The sequence below is a fragment of the Ovis canadensis genome, chromosome 19, assembly GCF_042477335.2.
Source record: "Ovis canadensis isolate MfBH-ARS-UI-01 breed Bighorn chromosome 19, ARS-UI_OviCan_v2, whole genome shotgun sequence".
In the NCBI taxonomy this organism is placed as follows: Eukaryota; Metazoa; Chordata; class Mammalia; order Artiodactyla; family Bovidae; genus Ovis; species Ovis canadensis.
The window spans coordinates 39789250-39802158 of NC_091263.1; the positions used below are offsets into that span (position 1 = coordinate 39789250).

At 36.1% G+C, this 12909-nt stretch overlaps 1 protein-coding gene across 3 annotated transcripts in view; it reads right to left on the bottom strand.

The window, feature by feature from the left end:
* CNTN6 (contactin 6) overlaps positions 1-12667 on the bottom strand; it is a 174108-nt gene extending 161441 nt beyond the window's left edge. For 2 of the 3 annotated variants that reach the window (XM_069562587.1, XM_069562588.1), the window contains exon 1: positions 12511-12667. In XM_069562587.1, coding sequence (XP_069418688.1) covers positions 12511-12652 — 142 coding nt within the window. In that variant the 5' untranslated portion in view covers positions 12653-12667. The remainder of the gene's footprint in view (positions 1-12510) is intronic. The other variant, XM_069562586.1, reaches the window with a different exon arrangement.
* Positions 12668-12909: the final 242 nt, after the last annotated feature.

Consider the following 12909-nt stretch of genomic DNA (forward strand, 5'->3'; position numbering starts at 1 on the left):
GACTATTTTCTAATTACCCTAAGCATATTGCTTCATTTCTTATCTAAAATTGGGATTATAATAGTAGCTTCTGTTACATGGTAGTTTGAAGGATTAAATTAAATTATACTCTTTAACTAGAAAGAATTGTTGAAAAGATTGGTGATTCCTTTCAGGAGCATATATGCTAGCATCCTGGAGAAGGTGATGACACCCCACTCAAGTACTCTTGCCTGGAAAATCCCATGGACAGAGGTTGTGAAGAGTCGGACATGACTGAATGACTTCACTTTCACTTTTCACTTTCATGCATTGGAGAAGGAAATGGCAACCCACTCCAGTGTTCTTGCCTGGAGAATCCCAGGGATAGGGGAGCCTGGTGGGCTGCCGTCTATGGGGTCGCACAGAGTTGGACACGACTGAAGCAACTTAGCATGCTAGCATCCATCATAGCAGATGTACTCAACATCACAAAACTAGAAATGCTTACAGGCCTCATTTTTATAAATTTCCACTATTCCCTCATTTCTACAAGAATGAAGAAGGGGGTGACATAAATGTAACACCACCAGTTCTGGAACCAGAACAATTTTCTTCCTAGACCATCAATCTAGGAAGTCTGAGAAAATGAAAGTAAACAGAGGAATGTCTAGGAAAAATATTCTAACCTAGTTTTCTGATAGAGGTAGACAGGACCTCTGGAGTGAGTTACGCTTTGTGACCATTCCACCAAGAAAAGTCACAGCATCCACTGCCTGTGCAGAGCGCATATTGATGGTATTGCAACAGCTATAGCCAGAGGTTGGTGAGGATTGCAAATAGACAGTGACTGGGCTCCAGGAGTAGTAAACTAGGCACATAGTTTGAGAAGCCTCTTAACTAATGTTATGGAAGAGGCTTGAGGAGCATCTCACAAATACAAGCTATTATTTTTGAGATATGATGTAAGAAACCACCATAAGAAAACCAATGTTGTAAGCGTTTGAACAGGTTTGTGAGGGGAATGTCATTCACTGAATCACCCATTTTGCTCTTGAAGATTCACAGGAGAAACTTCTCTCAGGTTCTAGAATCAGAGGAATTATGCTTACAGAAACAATTGACATGTTTTTAATCCCCTGAAAGATAGGAACCCTTTTTTGCCTTCACCACTGGAAAGCTCAATTTTAGTGATTGGATAGAACTTTATGATATGAGTTTTTATTTCTTTTTTATTTTTATTTGGGATTTTATTCTCCTTGAGTTTAGCTTACAAACCAAACCTCATATTTAATATGTACCATCAACTGAACCACACCCAGATATTAGAACTTATTATAAGACTACCGTAATTGAGTTTGGCATTTGCACAGGATAGAAAATACACCAATGGAAGAGAAGAGAGAAAGCCTAAAGCAGTCCCAGGCATACTTGAATATCTTCAGCAATGGCAATATAGGACATTGAAGCAAGGGCTGCATTTTTCATAAATTGATTGGCTCAATAGGATCCGTGTAAAATATGCATATATATTGAACCTACCTTACCCCACGCCAACAAATAAATAAATAACTTCCAGGTGCACTGCAATTTTAAATATGAAGGTCAAGCCAGTAAATTAAAGTAATAATATAGGTGAGTATCTTCATTTAATCAAGGTAGGAAAGCATTTCTTAAACTTTTTACAAAAAGCATCATTACATATAGGGAACAACTGATAAATTGGACTGTATTAAAGTTGAAAATTTCTATTTATCAAGACATGTTTAAGTGAGTTAAAGGCAAGCCACAAAGTAGGAAAAGCTATTCCTCCACATAAAAGCAACAATGTGCTCATAGCTAGAACCAATCACTAAGACAAAGATGGCTTAAGAGAAAAATGAGTTAAATGTTTTCTTCTAAAAGGGAGAGGATTTGCATAAAGCCAATACACACATGAAAGGTGCTCAAGTTCATTAGTTACCAAGAAATGTAAATCAAACCCAAATAAGACAATTTAGCAGATCCTCTTCAACACTAAAATTTTAAAAAAGACTGACAAAATAGTTGACAAAAGATAGTGTCACCTGTGGTCAAAAAACATTGCTGGTAAGAGGGTAAATTCATAAAACCACTAGAGACAACAGTTGACATTATCTTTTAAAGTTGTAAATACGCATACCCAAATGCCCTATAATTCTACTCTATGGTATAAACAACAGATAAATGTCTACACAAATGTACCAAAGATATAAACATGATTATTCATAAAGAATTATTCATCTTTCCCTCTAGAAACAATCCACATTTCCATTAAGATGAGAAGTCATTCAGTAATCATAGTATACTTGTATAATAAAATATTATATAGCAGTGGAAATGAATGATCTACAATTGCCCACAACAACATGAATAAATCTCATAAATACTGTCAACTGCAAAGCCAGACTCAAAGGAATATATATAGTGTGGTTTTATTCAATTGAAAAAGACAATATTTATTTACAAGTCAAGAAAGTGGAGAGGAGAGAGGAAGTAGAAAGTGGAAAGGTATAGTAGGGAAAGGGCTTCTGGGGTTGCCGGTTTTCTGTCTCTGGATCTGGCATAGTAATATTTCACTGTTCTTATATGTTTTGTAATTTTCTGTATGTGTTTGCTTCTTGGAAAAGATTACATATAAATTAATGTCTTAAAACAAGATGAACATTTCCAGAGGTTGACACCAAATCCTCTTTATCATTCAAATTCACTTTTTAAACATTTGATTTGGGTCTGCCTTTTCAGTAACATATTAAAATTCCTAGAAAATAATTCATTTGTTTCTTTAGTACAAATAAGAATGTAGCTGTGAGTCCTGACTAAATCTGTAAATTTCAAAAGCAAAATCTCTATGGGTTATGTGCAAAAGTTCCTCAAAATCTTTGTCAAGTAGCATAAGAGTAATAAATAAGCCCTTTGGCTTTGGGTTTCTTTCTCTATTTTACAAACCAGGAGCTCACAGTTTTGATTAGATGAATACCTTACTTTGTAACATTTTCGTCTCGAACCCCAACTCTTCACCTCTGCAGCTTGAATGTGCACTTTTATTCAAATGGATCCAAAAAAACTAAGTCTTACCAAATATGGGAAGTAAGAGAAAGCCTGCCTTTTGAAAAAGTGTCATTTCTGATAAGATACATACATAGATGTCCAACAGTGATGAAGAAGAAGAAAATGAGGCTAAGACATTGAATAATCCATTTTCCTGTTGATTTAGTAAAGAAAATAAAAATAATAGTAGCTTGCTGTAATTTAGTTATACAACTAGTCTGAGTCCAGTTGTTTAAGGCTTAAGTTATTTTTAAAAGCAAAGACAAACTCTTCTCCTTTTTACAATACCTATTGATGGTTTTATATTAAGATAAATTGAGAATATTAACTTCATTGGAACAATTTGATCATGAAAAACCAATACTAATTTATCTGATTTATTTTATTTAATAAGTTAAAGAAAAATATGTCAACTTACTTTGTTTAGTTATTTTCCTGATGTAAAAGAAAAAAAGGTTAAAAGCCATCTAGCATTTTCAATTATAATTAGAAATGCATTACCCACTTGACACATACTTCAAAATTATCAGAGCCTTTACAATTTCCAAATGCATTTTCAAGTGTTATCTTTAAAACTCCTTCTCCCAGGTCTTAATTTATTTTTCAGATATAAATGCACTTTGCCACCATATCATCAGGATCGTGTATAACTGTTTTTATATTTCTTACATGTGAAAATAATTTAAAGACATTTTGAATCATCAGTACCCAAGGAAGCTTTTAAAATTTATTTCCAAATGTGAGGGGTTTCTTTTGTTTGTTTGTTTTTTGTGCTTGTAAAGATACTGGGCAAAAGACAGAAATGAAAATACACATCCCCTTCCCTTGTGGTTCAGCTGATAAAGAATCTGCCTGCAATGTGGGAGACCTAAGTTCAAACCCTGGGTTGGGAAGATCCCCTGGAGAAGAGCATGGCAACCCACTTATGCATTCTGGCTTGGAGAATTCCATTGAGTGTATAGTCCATGGGGTCACAAAGAGTCAGACACGACTGAGTGACTTTCACTTTCACTTTTTCAAATAATATACAGGTATCTTCGGAGTTCCTTCTCTAAAGAGTCAAAGACCTTTATATCATTACTTTTACCTGGAGATCTTTTCTGTTGTTCTGATTATGGTTTTTGGATTTATGTGGGTTCTGTTTTACTTCCTCTACCTACATATATATATATATATATATATATATATATATTTAAAAGTTATTTTGAGATTGAGATGTGAAAAATTCTAGGTCTGTGATAGGTTAATGACCAGGTGATGTGTTTGCCCCATTTTCAATTTCTTTAATTTCTCAACCTGCAAAACATGATTTGGGACAGGTTACAGGTAGAGAATAAAGACGAACATCATTGCAGATATAAAACCCTTGGCATTTCTCCGGGAAAGAAAAAATTTACAATGATTGTAAATGCTCACATCTTTATAGCCCTTTAAAATGAAATATTATCACATGTTAACCTTGAGCCATCTAAAATTAAACCCTGTGACATGAAGCAAGAATTCTTTAACTTCATCCTACAAGTGTGAGAAGTGAGGTTTGGAGCATCCCTAAACGTGTGCCTGTGTGTGAAGTCGCTTCAGTTGTGTCCAACTCTTTGCAACCCCATGGACTGTAGCTCACCCCGTTCCTCTGTCCATGGGATTCTCCAGGGAAGAATACTGGAGTGGGTTGCCATGCCCTCCTCCTAGGGATATTCCCAAGCCAGGGAATGAACTCACGTTTCAAGTCTCATGCATTGGTAGGCGGGTTCTTTACCCCTAGAATCCCTAAATATGTATATGGTGGTTTTAATAATAAAATTAAGATCATTAATATATCAGATCAGTATTTTTAATGAAAAAGTATTAGTATTTTCAAACAACAGTTTATAAACAACTTCAAAATCTGCAACATCATTCAAAGCATTTCCATTGTTCTTAGGATAACTACTGAAGTACCAAACTTGGTCTATACACAGTTACATGGCCAGACCTCTCCCAGGCTCTCAATCAACAACTCACAACATATACCAGATGCCCTTACCCACTGCTCTGCATATAATAATGCATATTTGGTCCTTATAATAAACCTATATAAAGAGAGTGGGCTTCCCAGGTGGTACTATTGGTACAGAACCCACCTGCCATTGCAGGAGACATAAGAGACATGGGTTCCATCCGTGGATCACGAAGATCCCTTGGAGAAGGGAATAGCACCCCACTTCAGTATTTTTGCCTGGAAAACCCCATAGACTGGAGCTTGGTAGGCTACAGTCCATAGAGTCACAAAGAATTGGACACAACTGAAGCGACTTAGCACACACATGTGCAGACAGTGGGTACTATTGACACCACTATTTTACACATGAATTCACAAGTGTATACATCGTCACACTGAGTGAGAATATTTTTGAAACATAGTTCATCCCTGGTGCCTCTGCCTAAAATCTTCATGATATGATAGAATTTTGCTGTTTTTTCTGGCATCACCCAATCATTCCATTATTCACAGATTACGCTTGGAAATAAAGGGTCTCTGAAATTTGGATGTACCTGGCTCTAATTTATGGTTCAGCCTTGTCCTAGAAAACCAGTTATTTCTGAATCATGGCATTTCATGTTCCTGCCTGGTTTTTCCCATTCCTCTCACATTTTCTCTAATACTTGAGGCTTGTTTGCATTTGCATTCCTCTTGTTCTCCTGCGGACCTGAACATTCTCCTCCCCTATTTTCTTTATCTGCAACACAATCTAATATTTCAAGGCTCAGTTCAAGCCCCATTGTCTTTGGAAGGCTTCCCTTGCCCTTTGTCCAATCCAGACAAACTTGACTACTTTCTCTTCTGGTCTCTCTTATAGATTACATCTAACCCTCTCACATCACCTGAGGCTTTTTTTGAGGAGGTGCTGTGTGGTAAAGAATCTGCCTGCAGTGGAGCCGCAGGAGTCATGGGTTTCATCCCTGAATTGGAAAGATTCCCTGGAAGAGGACTTGGCAATACACTCCAGTATTCTTGCCTGGAGATTCCCATGGACAGAGGCGTCTGGTGGGCTACAATCTATAGGGTCGCAAAGAGTCAGACACAACTGAAGCAACTTAGCATGCACGCACATGTGGGCATTAAGAACATGGACTCCAGGTTCCAACTGCCCGGGTTTGAATACTGACTCTGTCGCTTATTATGTGTGTGATTTGAGGCAAGTTGGTTAATTCTTCTCCAGCCTCGATCTGGTCATCCGAAAAAGGGATTATAGTAACTTCATAGTGTTATTGTGAGGCTCATTGAAGTTAATTTACATAAAGAGCTTGGAACGCTGCCTGCTATGTAATATGTATTATGCAAATGCTAGCAATTTCTTTCTTTCTTTTTTTTCTTGCTCACAGGTTTTTCACCTGTCTGCTCTGTGAAGACAGGGAGTAGGTATTTCTTATCTACCATTTGATCTTTAGTTCCTAGCACAGTGCTTGATGCATATAAATAAGGTGTTTTCTGGTTGCTTGGCTGATGAATAAATAAATGACCATTGATTTATTCAACCAGTCTAGCATCAGTCTTGCAAAACGAGGAGATTTCAGCAATAATAGAAGAAACTTATTTAAAACATTATCTGTGATTAAATATTAAATAGAGGAGGATCAAAAAGTCTATTCATAAGTAACTTTTATCCCAGTGTTTCTCTATTCATTGGTAGAGGTATATATTATGAGTCTCAAAAAAAAAAAAAAAAAAGGTCAGTGAAATCAGAGGTTTCTTTCAAAATTCTCTACATTTTCTTCACTCAAGGATGACATTTTAAACAGCAATGACAGATGCAATGTTCTCTCACACAAATACAGAGTAATTCATTAACATACATATGAAAGGAAGACGTCTACATTCAACCTTTACCACCAAAGTCCTTGAGAAATAAAATAAATTCAAAGCAGCTGCATGTGTAGCTTGTATAAAGTCAAACTGGTTTTATCATTCAAGAATGCCAGGGTGATAACAGAAGCTTTTGGTGACTAGACATTGCATTTGCTTTAGGGTTGAGGTTGCTTGGAGGAAAAAAGAAAAGAGCTTAAATAAGAAACTACCTGATAATTTGGAATGACAGAATCTTATATGGAAGAATTGAAGGAAACGTTTGCGATTAAATAATCCAAAACATACCTTTAATAAGTCTACAGAGATGACTAACTTGCCTGAGTTACATAGCAATTTAAAGACAGATTAGATTTAGGAGGATGTTTTATAACGGAGTTTTTTGGGTTTTGTTTTTTAAATATTTGGGCTGTATTCCTGCATGGTTTTGTGGTGGGATGATTCAAGTTAAGGCAACTCTAATAGGCCGGAGTCTAAAATAAACTCCAAGGGAGATTTTGAATTGCTGAACATCAGGAAAGAATTTGCAAACACAAGCCATCAACTATCTAGACACATTACCTACAGAGCCTCTCCCATGGATGAGTTAGGTTCTGAAAGGTGGTTCATAGTTCATTTGTTCTGAAGGTCAAAGTGGCACCATACAACTGCCAATGGGTGGGAAGCAGAGTTGTTAACACAATTTTATTCTGATGTATAGTTTTGCTCTTACCTATGGAAATTCATATGAATAGAGATTCTGGACCAAATTTGTCTGTCAATAAGATCAAATATCTTTTATGTTTAGTGTCTGTCTTACTCTGGTTTCCTTAGAAGCAGCGCCTGAAGTAGAGGTTCAACTGCGTTGATTTATCGAGGAAACACTTGAAGGAGAAATGGAGGGATGGGAACTGGATAGGGCATAGGAAGGGGCTAAGCAAAAGGGGGTCTCAGCTGTTGTCTAGCTCCAGCCTGAGCCCATGGGGAGCTCTAGGGCACGTGTTGAAGAAACAGGGTAGCTGTGGCCATTAACAGCTGGGCTCACTGTCCAGTAAAGGAGATTTGAACCCAGCACTAATGGGATCTACCACCAGGCCTATGTGAAGTTTACTGTCCTTTAGAAATGGCTTATTATTTCAACAGTGATTATGTCAAAGGCCTATTAAATAAACAACAAAAGCCCATTTGATCTGTGTGAGCACTGTTTGAATTGGACTGAATGCCTTAATACAAAAGACATGAGTTTTAGAATCTGATTTTTTTTTAATGGAACATAACTGTTTTACAATGTTGTATTGGTTTCTGCTGTAGAATCTGGACTTTTGTACTAAAGTTACAACTGATTCTCTAACAATATATTTTCTAAAAAGTCCCAATCTCAGTGAGCCTCAGGCTTCTAATCTGTAAAATGGAAATGATAGAATTATCCTCTTATGGTTATTCCACAGTTCAAGAAAGGTAATACATGTCAAACACTTAAAAGCCTTGAAAACAACTGGTCTGGAGGAAGTTTTGAAATGTAAAATAGATTTTTCTATGAGTAACTGTAGCAGTTTGAAATATATGGATGTTTGGCCAATTTGGGGGAGGAAATGAAAATATCAGAAGAATTAAAGTTACTATTTCCTGAGTGCCTATAAAGGACCAGGGGTTCACATCATTACTCACTTAATCCCTGTCACTGTCCTTTGGATTCTGCCATAATTCTCACTGTATACATTTCATAAATAGGCTTAATATTGTCAAAAGGTGACCTAATTTCCTGCTGCTGGATATTTCACAGAGATAGAATTTGAACTCAGGTCTGTTTGTAGGGAAAGTTTTAGCATGTGACCACCATTGTTATGATTTTAAGAAAGGTACAAAAGCCTTTCTAGGAAAATAGGCAATGTTGAAAATTTATGAATGATAGTGATGAGAACTCAGATTAAGTTGAAGTCATGGCTAGAGGTAGAATAACGGTGTTAAGTCTATGTTTAACTTTTTAAGGAACTCCCATGCTGTATGCCATAGTAGCTGTACGAATTTGCATCCCCACCAGTAATGCAGAAGGGTTTCAATTTTCCACACCTTTGCCAACACTTATTATTCTCTGTGGATACTTTTGTTGTTGTTTATTTGTTTTGTTTTGTTTTGTTTTTTGGTAATAGCCACCTTAATGAGTATGAAGTAGTATTTTCTGGTTTTGATTTGTATTTGTATACTGATAAGTGATATTTAAGATGTTTTCATAGAAAAACAAGTTTTTTTATTGGATAGTTCCCTTCTATTTTGTTCTCTCTTCTGCTTTCTGCCACTCCTTTCTCTGTATCTTCATTTTCTCTGTCTATCTCAAAGTAACCTTATTTCTAAGATTATGTGCAGATTTCAATGTGTATACAAGTGTAATCTCTTTAGGTGAAATTTCAGAAAATCTATTTTGCAAAACTAAATCCTGTGTGCCTTAAATGAAATTAGAAGAAATAATTTGTAAATGGAGCCTCCTGGGCTGTAAGTTATTAACACCTTTTGATTTATTTTTAAGATCTTTATGCACATTTGTTCGAAACAGATCATTCAGAGTTGTGTAATAGCAGTGACAAAGCTAGAAGTGGTATTTTTCACATTTTTAAAATAAATTCTTTACTACTTGGAATGAACAACTGACTTAAGTAAGCTGGCAAGAGTACTTATGAGATCTAGGAAAGAAAAGGAGATACTTTATAGGTGATTAAAAAGTGTTGGTTATTTTTAGAGTTGATTCAAGTCAGCAGAGATAAACTCAACCAAATCTCTCCATGGAAAGAACAGGAAACATTTCAGGCAAGACACTGTTATAGTTACTGGACAGAAAAGGCAGAATGATCTGATTCTTTCTTGTTTGTTTGTTTTGTTTTTTCAAGTTTAAGACTTGAAGCCTAAGACCCTTTAAGTCTGCAGGAGAAAGATCAGCTAATGGATGTAGACCTTCTTTCTCCATGAATAGTAATAGAAATGCTTTTAGGGAACAACAGTCATATACTTTCAACTCCCAAAAAAGAAAACTTTATGAAGAGACAGGAAAGTCCACAAGGATAGAAGAACTGACTTTCCTCATTCATCCAAATGAAAGCATAATTTTTTTTTCTGAATTTTAAATATTTCCTCTTTTTTTTTAGCAAATAGAAGTTATGTTTTAACTTACAAAAACTTCTAGTTACACATTTTTAAAGCAGAAAAATAAGTAAAAGAATAATTTAGAAATTAAAAATACAAATTTTTCATTTAAAAGGGGGAACAAAGAGAAGGCAATATATGGCCATATAAAGCACAGTGCATTAACTTTCATCATAGGTATTCAGTTATTTTCAAGAATGGATAGAATCCATAACTCTGGAGAAACACCAGGTGTAGCAAATAAATATGCTCTATGGGATTGCCTTTCCCAGAAAATCAAATTTATTAAATTTATTTTTATGCAATCTGACCATGTGTATCTCCTAGGGTCATCTTCTATTCAAGTGAAAAAAAAATACATTATTTTGGCAGAGTCTTTCAAAGCCTGTGGAGCAATTGTTTACTTCTGTAAAATAAGCCTTCATTAATATTTTGTTCGCTATTGTTTTTATAAGTGATGGTCTTAGCTGAAATGTAGAAATCAAGTATTGTGATTATCTTTACCCTAAGTTTCAAATGGGGCTCCCATTTGGTTCAGACAGTAAAGAATCCATCTGCAATGCAGGAGACCTGAGTTCCATCTCAGGTTGGGAACAGCCACCAGCATTTTTTTATATTCCATTTAGCCCTGTAAAATTTTGCATTATCCTTTGTTTTCTAAAGATATAAATACATTCAGATACACTTAGCAATGCTTGTGTATACATGTGTGTATGTGTGTATATAGAAGACCACATACATATATGTACATGTGTGTATATTTATAATCACATGCACATTTATACACACATACTTATATATACATCTGTATTTATTTCTGAGTGTATCTGTATACATATTCAGAAACAAGGCCATTTGCAGAATGGTTAACATAGGGGAGCTTTGTGTGGAGCTAGCTATCTTTGGAACACAAGACTTGCAATGAGAAACAGACCTAATTATTAATTTATATAAAGGTGGTTGTGGTGGTAAGTTTAGTTGCTAAGTCATGTCTGACTCTTGTGACACCACGGAGTGTAGGCTGCTAGACTCCTCTGTCCATGGGATCTCCTAGGAAAGAATAATGGAGTGGGTTGCCATTTCGTACTCCAACTTTATATATCTACTGATGATTAAAATAGTTCTGTTAGGGGAAGCACACTGATTGAAACCACCCACCTGGTCAGACACCACAGTAATCATTTGCATGAGTTGTTTTATGACAAGTGTTCCTGGTAAGGAACATGGAACTAATAAGCCTCCACCAACTGGAAGAGTTTGGGAAAGGTCAAACTGAGACCCCACATGTCCGACCACCTCCCACAATCCTTCTCTCTGGCATTCATCTTGGCTGAACAAGGCATGCACCACCAGGAAGGACTCTTGGGTTAGAGTGATTGGCTAAAGACAACCTGGAAACTAATCCCATCACCATAAAACCTGAGACTACAAGCCATATGACAGAGCTGTTCTCCTGGGTTCCCTTACCCTGCTGCTCTCCGCTCTGGCGCCCTTTCCCAATAAAATCTCTTGCTTTGGCAACACATGTGTCTCCTCGGACAATTCATTTCCGAGTGTTAGAAAAGAGCCCAGTTTCGGGCCCTGGAAGGAGTCCTCCTTCCTGCAACAGTTCTACAAGTTGGGCTTTGGATGTATGTTTATTCTGTAGATTTCAAAATAGTTACTTTTTCAAAATAACAGAAGGATAGACCTATTCATCAGGGTCCCAAAGAGTAGCTTCTCACTGTTTGGTCCCTGGTACATCCTCTGAGGAGGGCGTGAGTGGGAGTCGCATGGCAGAGGGGGTATAAAGGGAAAGATGTAAGGCTTCTGCTTCATCCACATCAACAAATGTAATTACTTTCAAACAAGGCTTTCCCTGGATCCAATATGAAACATTTCAGTCCCTGGAAACACTATATATAAACACTATAAGAAGCAGTATGTCTATTGTTCATCTGCTAATGTCCCCAAATGTCACCAAGGTAATTATTTGGATGACATTTATGTGACGCAGTTGGACATTGTTACAGTTAATATAAAGTCTGCCTTTGGCAACCACTTTATTTCCACCTGCATCAAACTGCAGATGCATGATCACTCTTCCTGGGAGAAAGCTTTCCTCCCCCAAAAAATATATTTGCTTTCTTTTATTCGTGTGCCCTTCACATTAATGCCCAATGCAAAAGAAGAAGGAAAAAGGATATATATATATATATATATATATATATATATATATATATGTATGTATATATATATATAAAATCTTTATCTGAATATGTATATCTAAACTTTCAGAGATGTTTCTAAATATAATTCACAAAATACAATAATACTGATATTTCCTGCTTTTTTTTGAAACAGATTCAACTATTCCCAGGAGTCTGAATTCACAAAATGCACACTGTTAAAACTTTTTACCTCTATAAATTCATATTTGCTCTCAAAGAGCATGTGATTGGCAAAGTTAGCTTTTTTCTACTATGGTTATAATAAGAATATATTTTCAGAAACACAAAGATTATAGATTTTCCTCACAAACTCACATGCGAATTGGAGCTTTGCCTTCTGACTCAGAATTGTTCCCAGAGAATTGGTGGCCAGGCACTGGTATGTGCCAATATCTTGATCTGTGCGAGGGCTGCTGATTGCCAAACTGCCTCCATCCAACCTGTAGTGATAGCTCATAGTAAAATCAATATCTGCGCCATTTTGCTTCCACCTTCAAAGGAAAAAAAAAATCAAATTATGCCTCCAAAATCAGAGTTGACCACTACTGATTTAAACAACATACATTTGCAATTCCTGAGACTGTTAAAACAAAACATGGTTACATGTGGACACATCCTACCAGTTTCACTGAAGATAATTGTCTTCTTGAGCTCCATAATATTAATAACTAGGTTATTTGAAAGGTCTACTCTTTACAAATTACAAACATTCAC